This window comes from Bos indicus x Bos taurus, chromosome 14, assembly GCF_003369695.1.
Source record: "Bos indicus x Bos taurus breed Angus x Brahman F1 hybrid chromosome 14, Bos_hybrid_MaternalHap_v2.0, whole genome shotgun sequence".
NCBI lineage: Eukaryota > Metazoa > Chordata > Mammalia > Artiodactyla > Bovidae > Bos > Bos indicus x Bos taurus.
The window spans coordinates 954,625-977,795 of record NC_040089.1 but is presented as its reverse complement, the minus strand read 5'-3'; the positions used below and the strand labels follow the sequence as shown (position 1 = coordinate 977,795).

The 23,171-nt window shown below is 58.4% G+C and overlaps 2 protein-coding genes across 10 annotated transcripts in view; one reads left to right on the top strand and one right to left on the bottom strand.

Annotated features, from left to right (window-relative positions):
* The window catches only part of FAM83H (family with sequence similarity 83 member H), a 22,195-nt gene extending 9,195 nt beyond the window's left edge, over positions 1-13,000 (bottom strand). The window contains exons 1-3 of one of the 3 annotated variants that reach the window (XM_027560421.1): positions 12,835-13,000; positions 9,055-9,126; positions 8,139-8,278 (exon numbers count right to left, since the gene is read on the bottom strand). The gene's annotated coding sequence lies outside the window, so the exon portion shown is untranslated. Of the gene's footprint in view, positions 1-258; positions 376-8,138; positions 9,330-12,834 lie in introns of those variants that run through there. The other 2 variants (XM_027560420.1, XM_027560419.1) reach the window with 2 other exon arrangements.
* Positions 1-23,116, top strand: part of IQANK1 (IQ motif and ankyrin repeat containing 1) — a 23,293-nt gene extending 177 nt beyond the window's left edge. The window contains exons 1-14 of one of the 7 annotated variants that reach the window (XM_027560478.1): positions 677-780; positions 2,225-2,372; positions 5,639-5,728; positions 15,216-15,352; positions 15,525-15,689; positions 15,757-15,948; positions 16,025-16,150; positions 21,551-21,690; positions 21,754-21,808; positions 21,921-22,013; positions 22,184-22,292; positions 22,386-22,479; positions 22,553-22,687; positions 22,772-23,116. In XM_027560478.1, the coding sequence (XP_027416279.1) occupies positions 2,297-2,372; positions 5,639-5,728; positions 15,216-15,352; positions 15,525-15,689; positions 15,757-15,948; positions 16,025-16,150; positions 21,551-21,690; positions 21,754-21,808; positions 21,921-22,013; positions 22,184-22,292; positions 22,386-22,479; positions 22,553-22,687; positions 22,772-23,075 (1,716 nt within the window). In that variant the 5' untranslated portion in view covers positions 677-780; positions 2,225-2,296 and the 3' untranslated portion in view covers positions 23,076-23,116. Of the gene's footprint in view, positions 1-674; positions 781-2,224; positions 2,373-5,525; positions 5,729-15,215; positions 15,353-15,524; positions 15,690-15,756; positions 15,949-16,024; positions 16,151-21,550; positions 21,809-21,920; positions 22,014-22,183; positions 22,293-22,385; positions 22,480-22,552; positions 22,688-22,771 lie in introns of those variants that run through there. The other 6 variants (XR_003514342.1, XM_027560480.1, XM_027560477.1 and 3 more) reach the window with 6 other exon arrangements.
* Positions 23,117-23,171: the final 55 nt, after the last annotated feature.

Here is a 23,171-nt window from a genome sequence, read left to right as displayed (position 1 = left end):
GCCCGCGATCGCACCAGCACACGCGGCCGTGGCGCCCCCTCGGCCCCAACTCCGGCAGACCCTGCCCGACCCCCTCGCGCGCGGCCGCGCTCCCACTGCCTCGCTCTGGGTCGCGCCGACGCAGCCCAGGTGCGGGCGGGTTAGCCGCCCAGGTGAGGCCGCGCCGGGGGGGCCCGACTGTGCCGACCCCGCCCCACCCCGCCGCGACCTCCCTCTCCGCGCGCCCCGCCCGGCCGGAGCCCGGGGAGGGGGCCCTACCTGGCCAGGTGCGCGGGGTCTCGGGACAAGGGCAGCAGGAGCCGACCGCCGCCCAGCGGCTTCGCGGTCCGGTCGGTCCGGCAGCCACTCCCTGCCGCGGCCCGCCCGCCGCGCGGCCTGATTCACGCGCCCGCCCCCGCCCCGCCCGCCGCCCCTGCCGCCTGCCTGCCCGGGCAGCACCTGGGGGCGGGGCGGCCCCACCCGCGGCGCGCCCGAATTCCTCCGCCGCCCGCCCGCCGCCGCCGCTCCCGGGACCCTCGCCTAACCCCCCACGGCGGAACGGCCCGGGACCCCAGCCCGGGACCCCGGGAGACCGCTGAGGCCCCGACTTCCGGGGCCCCGCGTCCCCAGGCGCCCATCTGTTCGCCGAAGGCTCGAGGGCCCTAAGCCTGACCCTTGACCCTCGCCCCGGAAGTCGGGGTAACTCGGAAGTTCCGGCTAGTCGCTAGGAAACGGGCCAGCCCGACGCGGGGGGCGGTGCTTCTGGCTTTGCCTACGAGTTGGGGGAGGCAGGTGAAGCAGGTGAGACCTTGAGGGTTGCGCCGAGCCCTGGGCAGGGCAGGGCCTGGGGGCCTGTGAGCACAGAGTGCCCCCCACCACACAGGGACAGCCCCACCCCCGCACACTCTGATGCCCACAGGTATCCGGGACCCTACACGCGTATAGGAGACCCACTGCACACCGGGGACACTTCCCCACGCCAGTCCCCTCCCCGCACTGGCACACCCACACACATGTAGCACACACCTGTGGACAGGAACTGTACAGGCATATAGGGACCTGCACACACAAAGGACTCCACACACACACACACTGACCCCCACTTACATGGGACCCCCGCTCCTGATGCACATAGAAACCCAGGTCCATATAGGACCCTACAAGCACATGGAGGCCTGCGCCTGCTGTACTCAGGCGCACGCCCGCGTCCACACGTACAGGACGCTCTGCTGCACAGACTCTGCACACAAGCAGGGCCATCCGCCACAGAACCCTGCAACATACAGGCACCTATGTGAGCACCCAGAGTCCCTCAGAAACCGGGGGCCCTGCAAGTCCCTGAGCCCCGCACACTCCCGCCACACTTATGTGCATGCACGCATACACACTCACACTCCCTTCCTTAGCTGCCCCAGCCCCCCAGCCTCCCCCACAAACACTTCAGATTCCTCCTCAGAACCCCAGTTCCCCATCAGACCTTCTGTGAGGGGCCCTTACACAACACAGGCCCCGCCCAGCCCTCGACCATCTGCCCAAGCCCATGGCAGCACCTGCCGCTGCCCTCCCACCTCAAGCTCTGTCCCTCCCCCGCCATAGTGCCCATCCATTTCAGCCAGTCTCCGGTCACCTTGTCCCAACTTTCAGGGTCATTCCCAGTTGCATTTGCTCCTTCCCCAAACTCTCAGTGACATCCACGGTGGGAACACAGGTGTGCGCTCAGACAGCACCTAGGCAGCAGTGCTTCGGGGGAGGGGGGCAGCAACACAGCCTGGGGCAGGGGAGGCCCCCCTGGGGAAATGTATCTGGGGGTCAGCCGAGTGGGCCAGGGAGAGGGGTGTTGCTCCCGGCCCCGACAACACCTCCTGCCAAGGCCAAGACGAGAGAGGGGTGGGGTGTGGGGGGAGGGCTAGGGGCAGCAGGGGCAGAGAGGCTTCTGCAAGGCCAGGTCGGCTCAGGCTGCTGTTTAAAACGAAGCTGGCTCAGCCTAGTGGTCTGCAGCCAGGAGATGGGTACCAGACATCAATCCTGGGGTAAGGATGGGTGAGCCAGGCTGAGGGGGCAGGGACGTGAGGGCAAGGGGGACAAGCTGTGGCCAGATGTTCTTGCCAAGTGTTCCCACCCAAGCTACTGGGCATGCACACGCCAAGAACCAGGGGCAGGCGGGCGGGCAAGGAAGCCGGCAGGAAGCTGCGTTTGGGGGTGACCCTGTGTTCCCCAGTTCGGCACCTGCTGTCTGTTCCTGCAGGTCCATGTGATGCTGTCCCCACTGCCTCTGCCACTCTGAGCACACCCTCCGACCTTCCCCTCACCCAGGAGAATGAGCAGTAAGAAGGGGGGACCCAGAGCTGCGCCAGGGAAGTCCTTCCCCAGAGCCAAGCCACGGGCCCCTGCCGGTGAGTGTGACCCCTCTGACCTCCAGCCTGGCTCAGACTCTGACTTGTGACACCTGCTGTGCAGCAGCCCAGGAAGACCCTTCCCTGAGACAGAGGAGTCAGAGCTCAGATGTCCCTTCAAGATTCTGACCCTGGGACTGTACCCCTGGGGTTGGGGTCCCGAGGACAGTGTTCAGAGCATAACTTTAGGACATGTGGAGAGAGGCAGCAGGCCTGTGGGGACTGAATATAGGTTCTGAAACATCAGGGCTTGAACCCACGCTGGGGACTCTGAGACAGTGCGCAGTCCCCTCTGGCTCTCTGCACCACCTAGGCCATGCTGTGCTGTTCCTTGTCTGCTGCTCCCTCAGGCCATGCTCTCTTTAGCCACTTCCAAGCTGAAAGGTGACAGCTTGCCCTTGGCTCAGTCCCGCCATGGGCTAGGAAGTGCATCTCCTCCCATGTCCACCCTGACCCACGGTCGCTCTTCTCTGAGTCCCATTTTTTCTGTCACAGCACTCATCTGAGTTCTTTGCTAGGCTGCCAACACCTTCTAGGCTGTGGCTAGGGGTCCTCCCTGTACACACACCTGTACTGGGGTCTATGCTCAGTAGGGGAGCCCCACACCCTGTTCCCCAGCTTCAGCCCCCCTGCTTGAGCGGGCCTGGATCCCAGAGGCCTCCCAGATCCCCAGACCTGGCGGGATGGTGGTGCCCACTCTTCCACGCCAAGCTGGGTTGGATCCTAGCTCCCCAAAATAGCCCCAGCTGCGTCTGAGGCGGCAGCGCTCCTGGAATGAGGATGATGGCTCAGGTGGCTTCCGCCATCTCATCTCAAGCCCTGGGAACAGGCTCTGCAATAAACAGGAGGCCGGGCAGGTGGCCAGGAAGCTGTGTCGGGCGGGGGAGGGGATGCTGGTCCTGCCTGCTGACTGTCCAACTGGGCTCGGGACCCGGCCCTCACCCCACATGTCCCAAACGCTGTGCTGGACAGTTCCTGCCCCGGCCCACCTGGCCAGGATGCCTGGGTGCTCTGCAGAGACACCTCTGCCTCAGTTTCCCTGAACAGCCCCCTCCCGGGCTCTCTCTGCCTTCTAGCATCGGGCCAGCCCGGGAGGGCTTCCTGTCGAGTGGTCCTTGCAGTGCCCCGTGCAGTGGGCACCAGCCTCACATTGGGCCACAGATTTGCCGCGGGTTGTTGCCATGGTCGCCACACCCCTGAGATGGTCAGCCTCCTCCACCCCAGTCCCCTCCAGGCCTTACCGGGTCTTGGGTCTGCAGCGCCTCAAGGCCCTCGCTGCGGAGCTGCTCCAAGGCCAGGGCTAGCTCCAGCCCCTCCACGCGCACCCAGGCCTGCTGCTCCTGGAGCTGCTGCAGCCAGAGCTGCTCCTCCTGCCACAGCCGCATGTGCAGCTGGGCCTGCTGACGCCGGTCCTCCAGCAGCAGCTGCTCCTGGGCCAGGCACAGCTCGACCTCGTGGAGCCTCAGCAGTTCCGGGCCCAGGCCTGGCACCAGGCCTCCCACCCCGTAGCCCTCCATGTCCGCAGCGGGCACAAGCACCAGCTCGGACCCCACGGCAGCGGCCTGCTCCGGCCTCTCGGCTTCCTGTGGCCGCTCTGGTCTGGCCACCTTGGGGTGCCCCTGGGGAGCCAGCTTGCTGCTGGTCACGTGCCCTGTGGGGGCCACCCCCGCCTCGTCCCCCAGGCACCCTGGGGCGGGGGGCGGGGGCCTGGCCTCAGGGCCCTGCTGCCCAGTGGCCTTCTGTGCCCTGCCCGCCCTCCTGGGCCGGGGTTTGCGAGCTCTACTTCGTTTGCCAGACATGCCCCCGATCTGGTGCCTGTTTTACCAGGTGTCTGCTCCTCGGGGGCCCCGGCTTATCGGCTGGCCGGCCTCAGTCAGGCGGGCCCAGGGGGCTCCCCTGAGAGGCCACGGTGGGCCCTCCGCTCCTGCGGCCCCTCGTGTCTGCCCTTCCCTGGGCTGGCACCCCGGCTGAGGCACTGGCCCGGGCTCTGTCTGTGGGCCTCACAGACCCACTCCGCGGGCTGGGCCGCGCCAGGGAGTTTATAGGGACTTGGCGGCGCGGTGGCTCACCCGGCGCGAGGCTGACTAACACGCTGACACGGCGCAGGGCTGCTGGGGCACAGGCCTCTTCGGCCAGACTGGGAGGGAGACTGAGAGAAACCGGAGGAGGCGACTCGGCAGCCAGACTGCGGGCTGTGTGTCGGGACGCGTCTGGTCCTGCCCTGGGCGGGCACCGGTGCCCCCCCACCCCGTCCCACCCCGTCCTCCCCTGCTCCCGGGAAACTCCAGCTGCAGCCCACGGGGCTCGGAGCTGCGTCCCGGGCCGCACCAACCATCCAGGCAGGGTGCTCACTGGTTGCAGATTGCTCTAACCCAACTGCCACAGGAGCCCCTGGCCCCAGCCCAGAGCCAGTATGGTTGGAGAAAACCACCTGGTGGGTGGGGGGAGCTGCGGGGGTGGGGTGGGGTGGGGTGGGTTCTGTGCAGTTGATGGACCCACTGCCCCCTCTGGGGGAGACTTCCGCTGGGGGCCAGGGGCTGGGGGGGGGGGGTGCGGGGCGGGTGCCAGGGACTTGGGGGAAGAGGCTGGAAGTTGGAAGGCCCAGATGGCATTTAGTGGACTGACATGGGGCAGTAAGGAAGAGGCCGGCCTGTCCTGAGCTGAGCCAGGGCTCTTGAGGACGTCCTGATTGGGGGTTCGGCGGTTCTGCCCACAGGGGCCAGCCTTTGGATCCCTGGGGACGGCTGTGGGGGCGGCGCGCAGGGCCAGCCTGCCTGGCGGCGTCCCCCCCGCTTCCTGGTGGGAGGGGGCCCCACGCACGGCTCCTCCCCGTCATTTCCCCAGCCCGGGGGCCGCTGACTCACACCCACGCCCAGGGCCCCATCCCAGCCGGCTCCGTCACACTGGCTGAACTGGTTGGCCCGGCCCAGCCCCGCCGGCAGCACCCCTCTCGCTCAGCCCTTGCCCCAGAGGCCTCGCGGTAGGTAGACGGAGGCACAGAGCGGGAGTAGCGTCGGGGCACGGGAAGTGGCACCGGGCGGGTGCAGTGTTAGGGGCGGGGTAGGGCGGGCGGCGAGTCCTGCGGCGGCTTCGCCACACCTGGGCTCCGGGCCTGGAGCTCGGCCCACGTACGGGCGGGCCTGCTCGCCGGCGCCCCCTTGCGGCCGTGGCCCGGCCCTGGTCGCCTCGCGAGGAGGCTGCGGGCGGCAGCTCTTCCGGGCCGAGCTCGCGCCCACTCCTACCCCACTGACCGCCCCCTCCCCTAGGGAAACCCGGAGAGAGCCGCCAGCCGCAGAGGGAGACCGGCCCACAGGCCATGGGGCGCGCGACCCTGGAGCGCCCGGAGGCCCCTGCAGGTGAGAACCCACGCTCCCCAGTGCGCTCTCGGGCCGGGGGCTGGACACTGGGCCGTCTCCGTGTGTACACGCCCCGCGAACGCGTGTGCTGGAGCGCGCCTGCGGAGCGGCCTCGCGGGGCCCCTCTCCCGTACGCCTGCAACTCCAGCGGGACCCCCTCCGCCCTGGCAGAGCGTCCCTGGGGTCGGGGTGTGCGCTCTCAGTCCCAGGCCTGAGTCATGGTGTCTTGGCAGCGGCCTCCAGAGCAGAATCTCTAGGAAAAGTTCCCTCCTGCGGCCCAGACCCGCATTCAGGCGCACCTACCCCCCGGGTGTCCTCAATCTCTGCGGCACTTCCAGGTTTCACACCGTCAAGGCCCTCGCGTGTCTGCCCTGGCTCTGCTCCCTGGTGAGCCTATGTTCACGCTGCTGCCCGCTGCCAGCTCCGTGCCCCCACATCCCCCTCTCGTCCCGCCAGCTGACTCTGGCTCTGAACTGGCCCCTCCATTCCCCTCCGTGTTGCGGCCACCAGCAGCCAGTCTCTCCTGCAAGTGTGGTCCTCCCCAGGTGGCTCTGGCCTCACCCCCAGATAGACTTCCAGCACTGCCAGTCACCTTGGTTTCCCCCCGGACCCCGAAAGGGCCAGGGTGAGGAGCCTGACCTTGTCCTGAGGACAGGGCCGGACCCCAGAAGGCTTGCAGAATCCTGACTGTCGGTTTTATAGAAGTTTTAATGCCCAACCTATGTATTGGGAGAATGTCCAGTAGCAGCAGATGGGGCCTGGAGAGCAGCAGAAATGAGAGGCAGTGGAGGACAGGCAGGCTGGGCCCCGGGAGCCCTTCCCGGGTGGCGCCGCCCCTGTGTTCTCCCTGCTGCTCCGCCAAGGGCTGTCGCCAGGGCTTGTGTCCTGATGTCACTTTCTCAAGATCCAGGCGCCTGGTGAGAAGCCCAGTCTGCCCTTAGGTCCTGCTCCCGTTGTCAGGCCCTGGAGGGACCGGTGTCTGCCCCCTCCTTGTGGGTTTCTGTAGTGGGAAGTGGGCTCCTACTGAATTTTCCAGAACGGAAACCAGCCTCACAAGGTCAGGGTCTCGAGCCTTCAACAGGTCCGTCCACCCTTGTCTGTGGACCTGGAGTAACACAAGACCTGCCGTTGCTTCGCCTCTTTCTGCAGGAGGCGGGTCCCCCACTTAGGCAGGGTGGGTGCCAGGACCACGGACGTGTTACTGGTCTGCAGGCGCGGCCTCGACCCAGAGGACAGACGCAACTGCAGAGCCTAGACTTCAGCCTGTACAATCGGGGTCCCCTCACGGTGGAGGTGTCACTCAGGACTGCTTCGCTCGGGGCTGGGCGGCCAGAAGTGCAGGCACCCCCAACCCCTACCTTCTCCTGCGGCCATGCTCATGTGTCTGGGAGCCTCGGCTCCCTGCAGTGGGTACCCTTCCAGCGTATTCACACTCTGGTCTGTTCCAAGAAGCCCCCCTGCCCCAGAGAGGATCTGTCCTCCTCTCACCACCCACATTTCTGACAATCTGTCCAAATTGTCAGCTTGAGTGCATGAGTTGATGTCAAAACAGTTACTCGGCAGGTCGGTAGCCGGCCTAGATCAGCCTTGACGAGAGGGGCTTGTGCTGCCAGTCGGCCCGCACGCCTTTCTCAGGCCTGCCCACCGTCATTCCAGACTTGTTCACTTCAGGCTCCCGATGCTGGCTAAGCCCTACCCGTTGTCCTGGAGTCGTCTACCTGCACACCGCAGGCCACTCTCCCCGCCATGAACCGGGTACCCCTGGGAGATTCTCTCCTCCGCTGGGACCTCCCGAGAGGAGCTGTGAGGCGGCAGCGGGCAGTCTGAGGGGCACCTCTGTGTGGACTGAGCTCTGTGGATCGAGCCGGAGTCCCCTGTCCACCTCCAGGAGCGATGTTGCGCGGCAGAGAGGAGTGCATCGGGATGTGTTCCTTTCTGTTGTGAAGGACTACTGTGTGTGCCCAGCGCCACAAGTCCCAGAGCTAGGACCCCGGCTCAGGGTGGGGACTCAGGCTGCTTGTCCTCTAGAGCCCTGGCTGGACTCCAGGCTCCACCAGGGCCCTCCCCATCCCAGAGCTGTTATCCAGATCCAGAACCATGTTCTCAGGGGAGGCACAGCCTTGCTCTGGAGCCTGAAGTCTGTGCTGCGGCTCTCCCACTGGGTCCCCCCGGCCTCCTCCTCCCCACGAGTATACACCTTCAGCTTGTCAGACCTGCCGGCCAGCCAGCCTGGCAGCACACGCCTCCACCAGAACCCCTGGGCTTGACTGTTAGCCTCCTGGACCTCCCAGGACACGGGTGGGATGCTATTCCCAGAGACAGCACCAGCTGCACTGAAGTCCTGAGAGGCCTGCCAAGCTCTGGGCCTCTTGACGGAAGGAGGTCCGAGGCATGACAGCTTAGCTCTTACCTTTAAGGTATCCTGGCACGTCCCAGATCTGCAAGCTCTAAACTTCTCATTAGTGTGGGTTAGTCTCCCATCCTCTGGATCTGCCTGGATCCGTGAGTTGTTGCGATGACGTGGGTTTCTGTGCTAGTTCCCTGTAGCTACTGTAACAACAGTTAATGTACTTTTAGTGTCTCAACAGCACAGATTTACTGTCTTGCAGTTCTGTGGGTGAGAAGGCTGACCTGGGCCTCACTGGACTAAAATCAAGCTGCTTCCTGCAGGCTCTAGAGGAGGATCTGTCCTTTGTCCTCTTGAGCTCCTGCAGGCGCCCGCATTCCTTGGCTCAGGGCTGCTCCCTCCCTGTCCACAATCAGCAGCCTCTTCCCAAGTCCCAGCTCCTCTGCGTCTTCTCCTGCGCCTACTCCGATGACCCCGGCTGGCTTCCTGTCTTCAGGTCAGCTGACAGCGGCCCTAGTTCTGCCTTCAGTCTTTACGGCCTTTGCCATGTAACACAGCATGTTCACAGACTCCCGGGAACAAGACAGGGGCGTCGGCAGGGGCTGCCATCTTGCCTGCCGAGAATAACATGGTCCTGAGACAGGGCAGAGAGGGCCTGCTGCTTGGCGTGGATGGGAGAGCACCACGGGCCAGACGCCGCCACACGCCAGGTGCCCAAAGCCCAGGGTGGCCCTGCTTGGCCCGTCTGTACGCATTGCCTTCATCCATCTTCTCCCTCCATTGTTTCTTGCAGAGGCCAGACAGGTGAATTTAGCGGAGATGTGATGGGCACCGCCACACCTGATTTCCTCAGGTCTTTGGGTTTTTAATTTAGGCTTTATTCTTTGAGAGCAGCATTGAGGGGAATGCAGGAGATTCCCATAGACGCCCAGCCCGCCACACATGCACGGCCTCTCCCGTTATCAGCACCCCCACTCACACTGCTGACAGCTGACGAGCCTCACGGACACACCACGGTTCACATCAGGGTCTGCTTTCGGTGTTGTATATCCTGTGGGTTTGGACAAATGTTAATGACACGTACACATCATTGTGCCATCACACGGAGGATTTTCACTGCCCTAGAATTCCCCCCTGTTCTGTCTGTTCCTCATACCCACTTCTATCCCTCACCACCACCAGTCTTGTTATTGTCTCCATAGTTTTCCCTTTTCCAGGACGTCAGATACTTGGAATCATACAGTATTATAGCCTTCTCGGATTGTTTTTTTCACTGAGTAATATGCATTTAAGTTCAGTTCAGTTCAGTTGCTCAGGGGTGTCCGACTCTTTGCGACCCCATGGACTGCAGCACGCCAGGCCTCCCTGTCCATCACCAACTCCTGGAGTTTACCCAAACTCATGTCCATTGAGTCGGTGATGCCATCCAACCATCTCATCCTCTGTCGTCCCCTTCTCCTCCCACCTTCAATCTTTCCCAGCATCAGGGTCTTTTCACATGAGTCAGTTCTTCACATGAGGTGGCCAAAGTATTGGAGTTTCAGCTTCAGCATCAGTTCTTCCAGTGAATACTCAGGATTGATTTCCTTTAGGATGGACTGGTTGGATTGCCTTGCAGTCCAAGGGACTCTCAAGAGTCTTCTTCAAGACTAGAGTTCAAATGCATCAATTCTTTGGTGCTCAGCTCTCTTTATTAGTCCAACTCTCACATCCATACATGACTACTGGAAAACCCATAGCTTTGACTAGACGGACCTTTGTTGGCAAAGTAATGTCTCTGCTTTTTAATATGCTATCTAGGTTGGTCATAACTTTCCTTCCAAGGAGCAAGTGTCTTTTAATTTCATGCCTGCAGTCACCATCTGCAGTGATTTTGGAGCCCCCCAAAATAAACTGTCACTGTTTCCATTGTTTCCCCATCTATTTGCCAGGAGGTGATGAGACCAGATGCCATGATCTTGGTTTTCTGAATGTTGAGTTTTGAGCCAACTTTTTCTTATGCCATTATCTTCATTACCTCCACCATAGTTTGGTCTCAGGTCAAATAACAGGGAGGGAACACAGCCTCGCCCATTAACAGGAAATTGGATTAAAGATTTACTGAGCATGGCCCCGCCCATCAGAACAAGACCCAGATTCCCCTTCAGTCAGTCTCTCCCATCAGGAAGCTTCCATAAGCCTCTTATCCATCTGATCACATGGACCACAGCCTTGTCTAACCAACACGGACGGGTCATGGCGGAGAGTTCTAACAAAACCTGGTCCACTGGAGAAGGGAATGGCAAACCACTTCAGTATTCTTGCCTTAAAAACCCCATGAACAGTATGAATATGCATTTAAGGTTCCTCCATAAGTGCATATTACTGAGTGAAGGAACCGGGGTCCTCACTCCAGGACTTGTGGCGTCAGGCGCACAGCGGTTCTTCAGGACAGAAAGGAGCACATCCGGCCGCACTCCTCTGTGCCGCACGAGGGCGTTCCTGCGGGTAGAGGGGGCTGCAGCTCTCCACCCACCGCGCTGAGTCGCTCAGTCCGCAGGGAGGCACCTCGTGTTTTTCTGTGTCTTGAGAGCTCACTTCCTTTTAGGGCTCCATTGTCTGGATGAACCACAGTTTAGTTACCCACTCACCTACTGAAGGACATCATGGTTGCGTCTACGTTTTAGCAATTATAATAAATCTGTAAACATCCACGTGCAGGATTTGATGTGAGCATAAGATTTCAATTCCTTTCGGTAAATACGAGGGAGCACAGTTATTAAATTATTAGAGTATGTTCACTTTTAATGGCACCCCACTCCAGTACTCTTGCCTGGAAAATCCCATGGATGGAGGAGCCTGGTGGGCTGCAGTCCATGGGGTTTGCGAAGAGTCGGACACGTCTGAGCGACTTCACTTTCACTCTCACTTTCATACCTTGGAGAAGGAAATGGCAACCCACTCCAGTGTTCTTGCCTGGAGAATCCCAGGGACGGGGGAGCCTGGTGGGCTGTCGTCTGTGGGGTCGCACAGAGTCGGACATGACTGGAGTGACTTAGCAGCAGCAGCAGTTTTATAAGAAACTGCCTAACTGTCTTCCAAAGCAGCTGCAGCGTCCTGCGTGCCCACCGGCACTGACCGCGGGTTCCCTTGCTCCGCACCCTCGCCAGCACCTGGTGTCAGAGTGTCCGCCTTCTGGCTCCTCTACCAGGCCTGCAGAGGTATCTCACTCTTGTTTCACTTTGCATTTCCCGCTGACAGGTGATGTGGAGCATCTGTCACGTGCTTTCTGTGCCAACAGTATAGGTTCTTTGCTGAGGTGTCTGTTCAGCTCTTTGGCCCATTTTAAAAGCAGGTTGTTTTCTTACTGTTAGGTCTTAAGAGTTCTTTGTATATCTCAGATTACAGTCCTTTATCAGATATGTCTTCTGCAAACATTTCTCCCAGACTGTGTTTAGTAGAGAAGAAAATTTTCATTTTAGTGAAGTCCAGCTTATCAGTTGTTTCATTAATTGTGCTTCTGGTGTTGTACCTAAAAAGTCATTGCAAGGTCATCTGGGTTTTCTCCTCTGTTACCTTCTAGAAATCAGTTTTGTGGGGGTTTTTTGTTTGTTTGGTTTGATTGTAAGACATATAGGATCTCAGTAACCCAGCCCAGGATTGAACCCGGGTTGCGTCAGTGAAAGCCCAGAATCCTAACCACTAGGCCACCAGGGAATGCTCCAGTTTTGTTTCATATTCAGGTCTGTGATCCATCTTGAGTTGATTTCCATGAAGGGTGTAAGATCTGTGTCCAGATTCACTTTCTTGCACATGGACGTCCAGGTGTTCCAGCAGCATCTATTAAAGAGACCACCTTGGCTTCACCCATTGCCTTTGCCCCTTTGTCAAAGGTCAGCTGACTGTATTTATAGGGGTCTCTCATGTCTTTGGTGCTGGTATTAGTCTCTTCATTTCCTCCAGGAAATTGTTCTATTTTGTTCACGGTCCTGGTGGGAACGGGGAGTTTCTCAAGCTCCCCTCTGGCTCTTGCTACGGTAACAGCCCTGCTGGTCAAGAAGCCAGTGTGAGCATTCTGCCAGCAGCCAAGTGTCCCTGTCCCAGAGGGACCTGGGAATGGACTGGGGCCACAGCGCCGCCTGTCCCTCAGCCTTCGCTCTGAAGACAGGACCGTGATGATGTGACAATGCACCCGCCGCCCCTCCAGGCAGCAGTGTCAGTTCAGATATCACGTCTGTGGGCCTCCAAAAGTCTCTATTCTCGTTTCTCCAGGGCATCGTTGACCCTGACAGAGGCCACCAACTCCTCCGGGGCGGGCAAGGGAATGCCAGCCTGGGGAGAGCACTTGGAGAGGCTTTGCAGGGCCTCCAAGGGTATCTGGCATTCTCTCACAGCAGCTGTGAGTCTTTGACCTTGACTTTTGTCTGGAAACTGGGTCAAAGACTGGTGGCTGATGTCAGATTTCGGGTGGATGGAGCCTGCCCTGCCTCTCGCCCTGGGGTCTCTGCGTCCTGACTGTCCCCCTGACTGCTGCCTATGTCGATAGCATCCTGGCCCCACATCTCACTGCTGCTGCTCAGCCTCTTTGGTTCTGGGCTCCCATCTCCCACTGACCTGAGGACAGCCCACTGGCCTCCCAGCCCAGCCTGCCGATGGTGAGGTCACGGGTGTTTCTCACTGTTTGATGCAGGGCTGTCCTCTGAACCCTCCCAGGGGGCCTCACAGGGGGAGGCTTAAACAAGCACTGTTGGGCCGCCGTGGGCCTCTTCCCGGAGCCCACCTGCACGTCCCTGCTTCATCTGCTCAGCCCCTGACGCTCCTTACTGGCCTGGGTGCAGCAAAGGGGTCTTCAGGCGAGGTCATCGTGATTCAGAAAGACCGCTCTCCGCGGGCAAGGCGGAAGGAGGCGTCCTGGCGCGCGTGGCCGGCTGCGGGAGCCGGCAGGTGTGGCCGCTGCCCGGCAGCGCCGGAGCAGAGGGATGTCGAGCAGGCAGGCGGGCGGCGCTGCGCTGCCGCCGCCTCCCGCGCCCCCTGCTGGCGAGATAAACGGAGCGGCGGCGGGGCCCGCACCACTGGGTGTCCAGGCCCTGGGCTGTGGCCTCCACACACGCCGCCCCCGCACGCCTGTGTGCTCCCTCCGCGCAGTGCGGGCGGCCGTCCGCTCTGCCTGCCGGCAGGTCCTTCGGCCTTGGAAGCGGCCGTGTCTCAGCTTGTGGTCTCTGTGAGTCAGGAATGCAGGCACAGCTCAGCCAGTGTCTCCTGGGCATGATAAGCCCCACTTTGACCAGTGGACACGGCAGTGTTTGGGGGACCTGGAAACTGGTTCAGAACCAGAGCTTAGTCCCCAGTGTCTGCCTGCTGTCCTTCCTCCAGGGCCTGGTCACCCTAGTCAGTGGACCGGGGCCTCTGGGAGGCTGGGAGGCAGATCTGTGCACACCGAGGTGGGTCTTGGGCCGTGTCCTGAAGGGACGCAGGCTTCCCTTTCAGCCGCAGGTGCGAATTTGATTCACTGTGATTCCTGCGCTTCTCAGCCGGGTTACTGGCATCTCATGTCTCTCCCATGGCTAGGGAGCTGGGTGCCAGGTCAAGGACAGAAACATGACCAAGTATACTGCATGCTTGTGTCGCTAGGGTCTGTTTCCTAGCACCTTCTGGTACCTGTCAGAGTGCAGTCAGGAATAATAATTTTTTTTTTTTTAGTTTTTAAATTTTATTTTAAAAATATTTATTTGGCTGTGCTCATTTGCTGACTTCTACATTTGATGTCGCTATAAAATGTCCCAGGAGAGCATAGTTGGATTTATTTCCTACTTGGGTGCTCGAATAACGTTTTCCTGAAGGGCCAGCAACTTAAATAGGACATATCCGATGCCAGCTGTTCTGCTCCCTGGTGTATTCTTTGTCCTTTTTGTCTTAAGATTCATTTCAGAAATTTTTGTGTGTTTTGTCTCTAAATACTTTCCCCATCACTAGACTCCACATTCCAGAGACACTAATTCATCGTCCTCACTCTGTGCCCTCACCTGCATGCCACACTCTGCACCACACGGGCTTCGTTTCCTGCTGCTCTTGCTGTAGTTGTTGGCCTGCAGAACTGAGAATTAAAAAAAAAAAAAGAACTGAGAATTGTCTTCCATCTTTTCTGTGATGACTCTATTATCTGCCTCCTCGTTCTGTTTTTTTCCTCTTGTCTTTGATCCCTTGAATTTCTGTTTTTATTAAGCTCCTCCCCAGCTTGCGGTGCCTGTGGAGAGCTGGCTCTTCTGCTTGTTTTCCCCCAGTCTCCTGAATGCCGCATCGTCTGGGGGCACGTGTGCACCTTCTCCCTGCCCTTTCCTTCACGCTGAGCTTGGCAGCTGGGTCTGTTGCTCCTCTGCTCTGACTCTTAGTTCTTGCTCAACCAAGAGCGCAGGTTGAGCAGTTACTCTCAGGACTCACCAGTTCTATTACTGGACTGTTGCAAAGCCCTGTGCAGTGTGACTGTCATCACCCCATTTAGAGAAAGGGATCCTGAGGCGCAGAGAGGTTAGGCGGTCACACATCACAGGGTCAGAGAGTGGCAGGTGGGTGTGAATGCCTCTTCTAGTTCTAGCGCTGGGACCCTCCACTGTGGCCGAGTGTGCTGCCGGGCTCCAGGCTGAGTGCAGGGACAACGGATCACAGCTCCCAGGGGCTCCCTCTTCTGAGCTCCAGTGCACTTGTGTTTGAGATCACCCACTTCAGCCCTGTCGGCCCTGGCTCAGGGTACGGCTGCCTGAATTTGGAGGGGGTCCTTCTGGCTTTCAGAGGGAGGGCGTCTTTGAGGATCAACAGTGGCTTCTCGGTCTTGCTTGGGTTTCCCACCACCATCTCCACATATCTCCCCAAGCTGCGGGCTCAGAGGGTGTTTGCAGGGTCGCAGCTGTCTGGGATGGGGAAGGGCAGGCTTGGTGCCAGAGATCTGGCTCAGCCTCATTTGCTCTCTGCCGCTGGGTTACTCTGGTTTGGTCGTGTTTGTGTATTTTAGAACATTTTTGATCCTTTGGTCTGGTCGGGAGGGATTTCGCCTACTCCACTCGCCTTGTTAACCTGGAGCTCTGGCACACCTGGTGTTGGCCCCGCAGCCGCGAAGATGGCAGCGTGGAGAGAAATCCTGGGATCCATAAGCCCTCTCCCCACTAGCAGGGCCAACCGCGGAGGACCGAGCAGCCACCATCATCCAGTGTGCCTTCCGGAAACTCCTGGCGAGAAAGGAGCTGGCCCGCCGTCAGCAGGAGCATCAGGACTACCAGGAGCTGATGGAGAAGCTGCAGAGGGAGGTGAGATCAGGTGGGGCTTGGGGCGCGGACACAGGGCCGGGGGCGGGAACTGTAGGTCTGGGGGCGGGGACGTAGGGCCGGAGGCGGGGACACAGGGCCGGGGGCGGACACTGTAGGGCTAGTGCGGCGTGGGATGCAGGGCTGAGCTGTAACCCGACTGGATCTCCCGCAGGCCTTCGTGGCCCAGGTTCGGCGCGAGCAGGAGGCGGCCCGGCGGCGGCAGGAGGAAGCGGCTGCGGCCGAGCGGCGGCGGCAGGAGGAGCGGCTGCGCGGGGCGCGCCTGCTGGAGGCGGCCTTCGACGGGAACCTGGGCGAGATCCAGGCGGTCCTGCGGGAGGTGGGCGGCGGGGCGGAGGGGCGGAGGGTCCTGAGCTTGGGGCGCCGCTGACCCCCGCCTGGCGCAGGTGGACGAGCTGCTGACCCGTGAGGGCGTGGGTTGCGACGCGGCGGGAATGGCGCGGCGGCTGCAGCGGCGCTTGGCCCTGGTGGATTTTGAGGACAGCAGCGGGAACACGCCACTGTCCGAGGCGGCGGCGGGCGGGCAGTCCTTGGCCATTCAGCTGCTGGCCGAGCAGGGCGCCAGTCCCAACAGCAAGGTGGGCACCGGGGCCCGCGAGGGCTGGCGGTCGCGCCTCGCCATGGCGGGCCCTGCTCAGCCAGCGTGTCCCACAGGGCGCCTTCGGCCGGACCCCGCTCTACCGAGCGGCCTTTGGGGGCCACCTGGAAGCCGTGGAGGTGCTTCTGAAGCTCGGAGCTGACCCCCGGGTATATGCGGACGACGGGAGCACCCCCGAGCAGGTGCGCGAAGGAGGGCAGAACTCCCGCGGGACGCTCGCTCCCCCTCTCCCAAAGCTGTCAGGAGCCTGGTGGCTCTCCAGGCTGGGTCCTGACCTTCCTGGACCCAGCAGGCCCTCTCCCTACGGAAGTCCTCGCTGTGAGCCTTCCCGGGAACGCGCCATCAAGACCACAGCTCCCGGCTTCCGTGGGCCTCCTCTGGCCAGGGTTCTTCTCTTCTCCCTGGACCCTCAGTCCGCCTTAGAAGTACTGTTTCCAAGGAAGGTGGGGAAACAGCAAGGCTCCTGGGGGCAGCGCAGGGGCCCAGGGGTTGAGGGCAGCATTTGGCCTGCCCATCTGGACCCTCACCCTCAGAATTTCCCCGTTTCTGAGAAAATTGATCCCTAAGCCCCTTCCCCAGGTGCCTCGGCCTGGCAGCTCCTCCCTGGCATCTGGAAACAGCACCAATGGGCCTTTTCCCAGACCCTCGGCTGGAGACCGAGGGGGCCTGGATTTCTCCCGGGCCCTGGAGGCCTGGTCGGATAGGTGGCCCAGGACCTCTGGGAACAGCTGTGCAAACGGGTCAGCCAGTGCCACCACCTTCTTTAAGAGAGTCTGAGTTGAGTCTCAAGCCTCGCCCCGCCCCCGAGTCGCAAGCCCTGCCCCCCGTCCTGCTCCAGGGTTGCCCTTTGTACTTTCCTCTGCTCTGCTCTGCTCTTCTTTGAAAAGCAACAGAACAGGTTTTAAAAGACCAGCAGAGCCTTTGGCTTCAAACTACTGCTTCCATGCTAGACGAAGGAACAGTAGTGAGGCCAGGAGGACGGAAGGGCCTGGCCACAGCCTCAGGGTGGCTGGAGTGAGGAGCGCACCGGGAGGCCCCCCCCTCAGATGCTGGTGCCCTGGTGGGCCGGGGCTGAGGGGTGTTGAGGAGGACGTGGAACCCACTGGTGCCTGAGTTTGGGGGAGGGGTGCAGGGGGCACTGAGAGGAGCAGCACACAGCTGGGCAGGGGGGAGCAGGAGTCCTCTGGCTGTGGGGGGAACAGGGACAGTCTCTTTAAGAGGTGGTGCTGGAGCAATTGGATGTCCACAGGCAAAGGAATGAACCTCGACCTAAGCCTTGCACCCTATAAAAAGACTAACTCAAAGTGGATTATGGATTTAAATGCAAAGTGTAAACTCTAAAACGTACAGAGGAGCACAAGAGAAAATCTTTGGGAAAGATTTCTTAGACAAAAAGCACAGTCAGTCTATAAAAGAAAAATACCCCAAGAAATTGAGCTTCATCAAAATGTAAAACTTTTGCTCTGCTGAAGCCCCTGTTAAGTGGATGAAAAGACAAGACAGAGAAGGAGAAAAATCCTTGCAGACCACACGTCTGACCAAGGACCCGTATTTACAATATTTAGACAGCTCTCAAAACTCAACGGTAAGTCATGCAATCCAGTGGCTGTATGTGTGGCCGTAACTGATTGCTTTCGCTGTATACCTGAAACTAGCAGAGCACTGTAAGTCAGCTGTGCTCCAGTACAATTTTTAATAGAGATCCAGAGGTGTGTAGGGCGCCTTTGGGGATCCAGGGAATATGAGGTGTCTCCTGCTTGTGAGGAAATGCCTCAAGGCTGGGGACAGAACACCTGTCAGGACGGGAGGAGGGAGTGCCTAGCCTGTCGCCACCAGCCTGGGCAGGAGCTCTCACAGCCCTTGCAGCACTGGGTGGGGCACTTGGAAGGACCTTGCCTCAGTAGTGAGGATCAACGCGGCTCTGGTACAGCCTCGCCAATCTCAAGGCAAGACCCAAAGGATAAAACTTCCCAGGTAATTTAACTGTATGCCAAAATTCAAGAACGTGTATGGAGATACAAAATATACAGCTCCTAACAAGACAAAATGCACATTGTCTGGCACCAATGAAAGATTACCGGGCATACAAAAATGCAGAAAAATATGACCATGAGAAAACTTGACCAGTCAAGACAAATGAACTGACGTGGGTCACAGTTAGTGTAAAAGACTTGTAAACAGCTATTGTAACTGTATTCCAGATGCTCAAAAAATTGAATAGAGAATGGAAGACATAAAAAGCTTAAATTCTAGAGGTAAAAAAGACAGTGTCTGCAATGAGAAACAAAAAGCTATAGGTGAGATTAATGTCAACTTAGAACAGAGCTAAAGGTTGGTGAATTTGAGGCTCACAAGAGAGAAACTGCTACAAGTACAAAGAGTCAGAAGAGCAATTCTTCCAAATGATGAGCAGGCACGAGCTGTGGGACAGTTTCAGGAGGCCTACTGCGTATGTAATTAGTCTTCAAAGGAGAGAAGAAACAGATAAACATATATACTTGAAGAGATAATAACCTTAGGGTTTCCAAATTTGATGAAAGGTATAAACCGTATTCCTCAAATCTCAATAAACAAGAAACAGGGAGAAAAATCAGGCTAAGGCACAATGGGATAACATTTCTCAAGGCTAGTGCTAAAGAGAAATCTTATAAACAGCCAGAGGAAAAAAGGCATAGACAGGAAAACAAAGATAAGGATTATGGCAGACTTCTTGTTGGAAAGAGTGGAAGTGAGGAGAGAGTGGGGCAGCGTCTTTAATGGTACTGAAGAAGGAAACAAATCTTGTCAACCTTCAATGCTACGCTCAGTGCAAATATCTTTCGTAACTGAAGGCAAAGTAAAGACATACCTTTGCAGACACGCAAAAGCTGGAAGACTCAATCACCAGTGGACTCACACTATAAGAAACATTAAAGGAAGACGTACCAATAGAAGGGATGCCAGATGGAAATACGGATCCACTCAAAAGAGTGAGGAACGCTAGAAAGGGTAACTATGTAGGTAAATATATGAGATATTGCCTTATTGTTTAAACTTACTGAGAAGGTAGTTGAAACAAAAAATAATGGCACATGTCCTGTGGTTTTATAACACATGGAGGTACACATACTGAAAACTGCACAAAGTATAGTTGTTTGCTTCAACTGTGTGACACAAAGATAAAGGTTGGCAAGGGGAAATGAAACATACTGTGGGAGGTTTTTGTATGTAAAGTGGTACAATATCATTTAAAGGCAGTCTGTCATAAGTTAGAGGTATACGTATGCTGGAAGCCCTAAAGCAGCTACTAAATATCAATAGAGTTATAGTGTAAAAAAAGAGGAAAAGGAAGATCATACTAGAACCAGGAGAAAACAATAGCAAAGGGTAATTTGAAACTCAACCATATCAATAGCTTCATTAAGTGTAGAAGGTCAAAAGACCCCAATTAAAAGGCAGACTGTCTTTTGGATTAAAAAAACATCCAACTAGAGTGACTTGCTGGTGGTCCAGTGGTCGAGAATCCACCTTCCAATGCAGGGGACGCAGGTTAGATCCCTCGTCAGGGAGCCGAGATCCCACGTGCAGAGGAGCAGCTCAGTCGGGCACCGCAGCTGCCGACCCTGCTTCAGCGCCTGTGAGCCACAGCCGGAGATGGCTGCATCGCAACAGAGGGCTCCGTGCCAGGCTAACGACCCGGTACAGCCCAATGAGTACATGTTTCTTGAAAATTCAACAGTATTCTGCCATAAGAAACAAACTTTAAAGACACAAATAGAAAATTAAAAGGACAGGACAAATGTGCTGGGATAACACTAAGAAAGCTGAAATGAATATATTAACATCAGAAAAAGTAGACTTAACAGAAAATATTACTGGGGAGAAAATAATCATTTCATAAGCACAAAGGATTCATCAAGAGGACAAAAGAATCCTGAATGTTTTTTGCAGCTGTACATGAAGCAAAAACAGAGAAGTACAAGAACTAAATCCACAATCACAGTAGCAGATTTCGGCATCCCTACCTCAGCAACCGGTGAATCAAGTAGAGAAGTCAGTGATGTGGTGGTTTAGTCGCTAAGTTGTGCTCGACTCTTGTGACCCTGTGGACTGTAGCCCGCCAGGTTCCTCTGTCCATGGGGTTTTCCAGGCAAGAATGCTGGAGTGGGTTGCCATTTCCTTCTCCAGGGGATCTTCCGAACCCAGGGATTGAACCTGGGTGTCCCACACTGCAGGCGGATTCTTTACCGACTGAGCCACGGGGGAAGCCGCCAGTAATGCTGTAGAACTGAGTGACCTCAGCCACTAGCTGTGCCTCTGTCTGCCATCCCTTCATCCCTCATCTGTCCATCTGTCCTTGTTTTCATAAATTTATCCACTCAACCCAATCTTTTTTCCCTGAAGTGGATTTACTCTTTCATCAATTCACACCTTTTCTCATTAGCTTATGAGTCATTTATTAATAAACTTGCTGGTCTGGCTACTCGCTACTGTATCTGTTTCACCCTTCCTACCACGGTAAGCCATCCTCATTTATTCACGTATTTAACTACTATCAATTCACACAGCTATCTATCCATCCATTCACACACCCACTTATGCTGTTTACTTGAGAGAAGTAAATTTTGAGGGAAAAATTTTTTTTAATTCTCTTTAAAAATTTTTATTAGGCTGCACCGGGGTTTAGTTGTGGCGTGTGGGATCCAGTTCTCTGACCAGGGATTCATCCTGCAATGAGAGCACCGAGTCTTAGCCGCTGGGCCAGCAGGCATATTCCATACTTGAGAGGAAATTTTGAAAAAGCACGGACTGTGCTTTTGGTTGTCACATGAAAGGCATTCACAAGTTGTATTGAATGATTGGATTGGATTCATCTATCCATTTGTTCAACCACCTTCTTATCTAAGTTATTCATCCATTAAATCCCTTCATCTATTAATTTTTATGTATCAATTCATTATTTCATCCATTCATTCAATTAACCCAAGAATCCTTCATTCTTTTGTCATTTAATTCATTAACTTACTCATCTGCTCCATCTGTCCATTTCTCTCATCCCTGATTTTGCACATCTTTGAACTTTCTTTTTGTATACAAACCACATACTGAACATTGTACAAATCAAAGTTGTGTGGCTCGATTAAACCCGGATTAACCTCCTGAGTCCAGAAATGAAATGCTGCCAGGCCCCTGTGCCCCATGCTGAGAAGCCCGCCTCCTACCACCGTTCCTCACTCCGGAGCAGGAGCGGAGGGGCCTGGGATGGGTGCGGATAAGGGCTGTGTCCTACAGATGGAGGTCTGCGAGGGGACAGCAAAGGCTGCAGCCAGGGACCCTGCAGTGGGGGCTGGTGGGTGGGGTGTGGAGGAGGAGGGCAGGTGGGGGGATGCGGAGCCTGAGGTTTCGGGAGGGAGGCCGTGGGGACCCTCCAGCGCCCGGCTTCACGGGTGCTGATCACGATGGTCAAGGCTCCGGGCACCTCCCTGGCCCACTGTCAGGGCCGCCTTTCTGCCCCGGGGTATCCTGTCTGAAGTGGGACTGTAGCACCTCCCCAGGTGAAGAACAGGCGGCCCGAGCTCTTGACCAGTGGCTTCTGTCGCTAGGTGGCCTCGCTGGACACTGTGGTCAGCGTGCTGCAGTCGTGGGACCTGAGCCTCACAGACGCCATGCTCCGGAACATGGAGGCGGAGCAGGAACGCCGGGCCCAGGAGGCAGCACGGCACAAGGAGGCAGAGGCCCAACGGTGCGGCGGGTGGGAGGCGGGGGGCTGGCCCGGGGCTGCTCTGACCACCCCCCTCCACCGCAGCATGAACCTCAAAGTACAGCAGCTGGCCAAGGAGCAGCAGCAATGTCACCAACAGGTGAGCCGCCTGCCCCCGGAGGGGAGGGCGGGTGGGCGGAGAGCTGGGAGCGCGGAGGCGCCCTGTGGACCCCTAACCTGGTCTGGAGGCCGGCTCGCCCCCTTCCCCACAGCTGCAGCAGGCCTACTGCGAGCTCAACCGGAGGATCGCGGAGCACGACAAGTGCGAGCGGAGGGGCGTAGGCCTGGCCGAGCTCACGCTGCAGGTTGGCTTCTCCCCCTTGGACCTGGGGAGCCCCACCCCTGGGCTGTCAGCTTCCAGCAGCCACCTCTTGGGGCAGGGCGCCCCCTCTTCCTTAGGGGTCCCAGCTGTGCACGGCAGGTAGGTGTTGGTGTCCAGCCTTGCCCTGAGCAGAGCGTGGGGGCCCCCCTCCAGGCCATCAAGGATGCAGAGGAGCAAGTGGACAGGCTCCAGCAGGAGGCCCAGAAGGCAGAGGAGGTGCTGGCCCTGGCCAGGCTGGAGCTGCGGGAGCAGACCGAGGAGGGTGGGTGGGGCTGGGCTGGGGCTGGAGGCGGGAGGGTCCCCGGTGGGTATCTGGGCCGCCCCTCCCATCGGCCCCACATTTACACCCCCACAGCGGAGGAGGAGGTGCCCGGGCTAAAGTGCCAGGTCAGCGAGCTCCACGACGTGCTGATGAAGGACGTGGGTGACCGCATCCGCGCAGACGGCAGGTCAGTGGTCCCGGCAGGCCAGGGGTGGGCTGGGGGTTCTAGCAGATGGCAGTGACCTGGAGGCCACCCCCAGGTGGCCTCTTGTCATCGACCCTTCGGGCCAGGCGGCCACATTCCTGCGCTATCAGGACACCAACTACGTGGACGCCGTGAACCCTGACCACCTGAGGCCGGAGAGGATCCGGCTGGCGCTGCTGGGGGCACTCAGGTGAGGTGGGCGGAGGGCAGGCGCCCGGACGCCACACCACTCTCGCCGCAGCCCTCACTGCCACAGCCTACGCCGTCCCCGCAGGTTCGGGAAGCCCCTGGTGTTTGACCTGCGCGAGGTGGATCTGTTCCCGGCCGTGCAGCAGCAGCTGGAGGCAGTGCAGCCAGGCCTGGTGCAGGAGCTGCTGGGCCGCGGGCTGCTGGAGCAGGAGAGGTACCTGTCGCTGCTGCGGCCGACCGATGGGCCCGAGTACAGCCCCAACCAGTTCCAGGAGGCGCGCCTGCAGCACTTCCGCCTCTTCTTCGTCACCAAGGTTCGGTGGCCCCCGGCCGAGCAGCTGCAGGTCCTGCTGCCTGTGCGCGTGCAGCTGCCGGGCGGGGGCCTCTAGCAACCCGCCCCAATAAAGGGCCCGACCCCAGGTGACATGTGCGTGCAGTGTGCCTCCTCTGTGTGCGCGTACCACGCAGGGGAGCGGGCCTTGGGG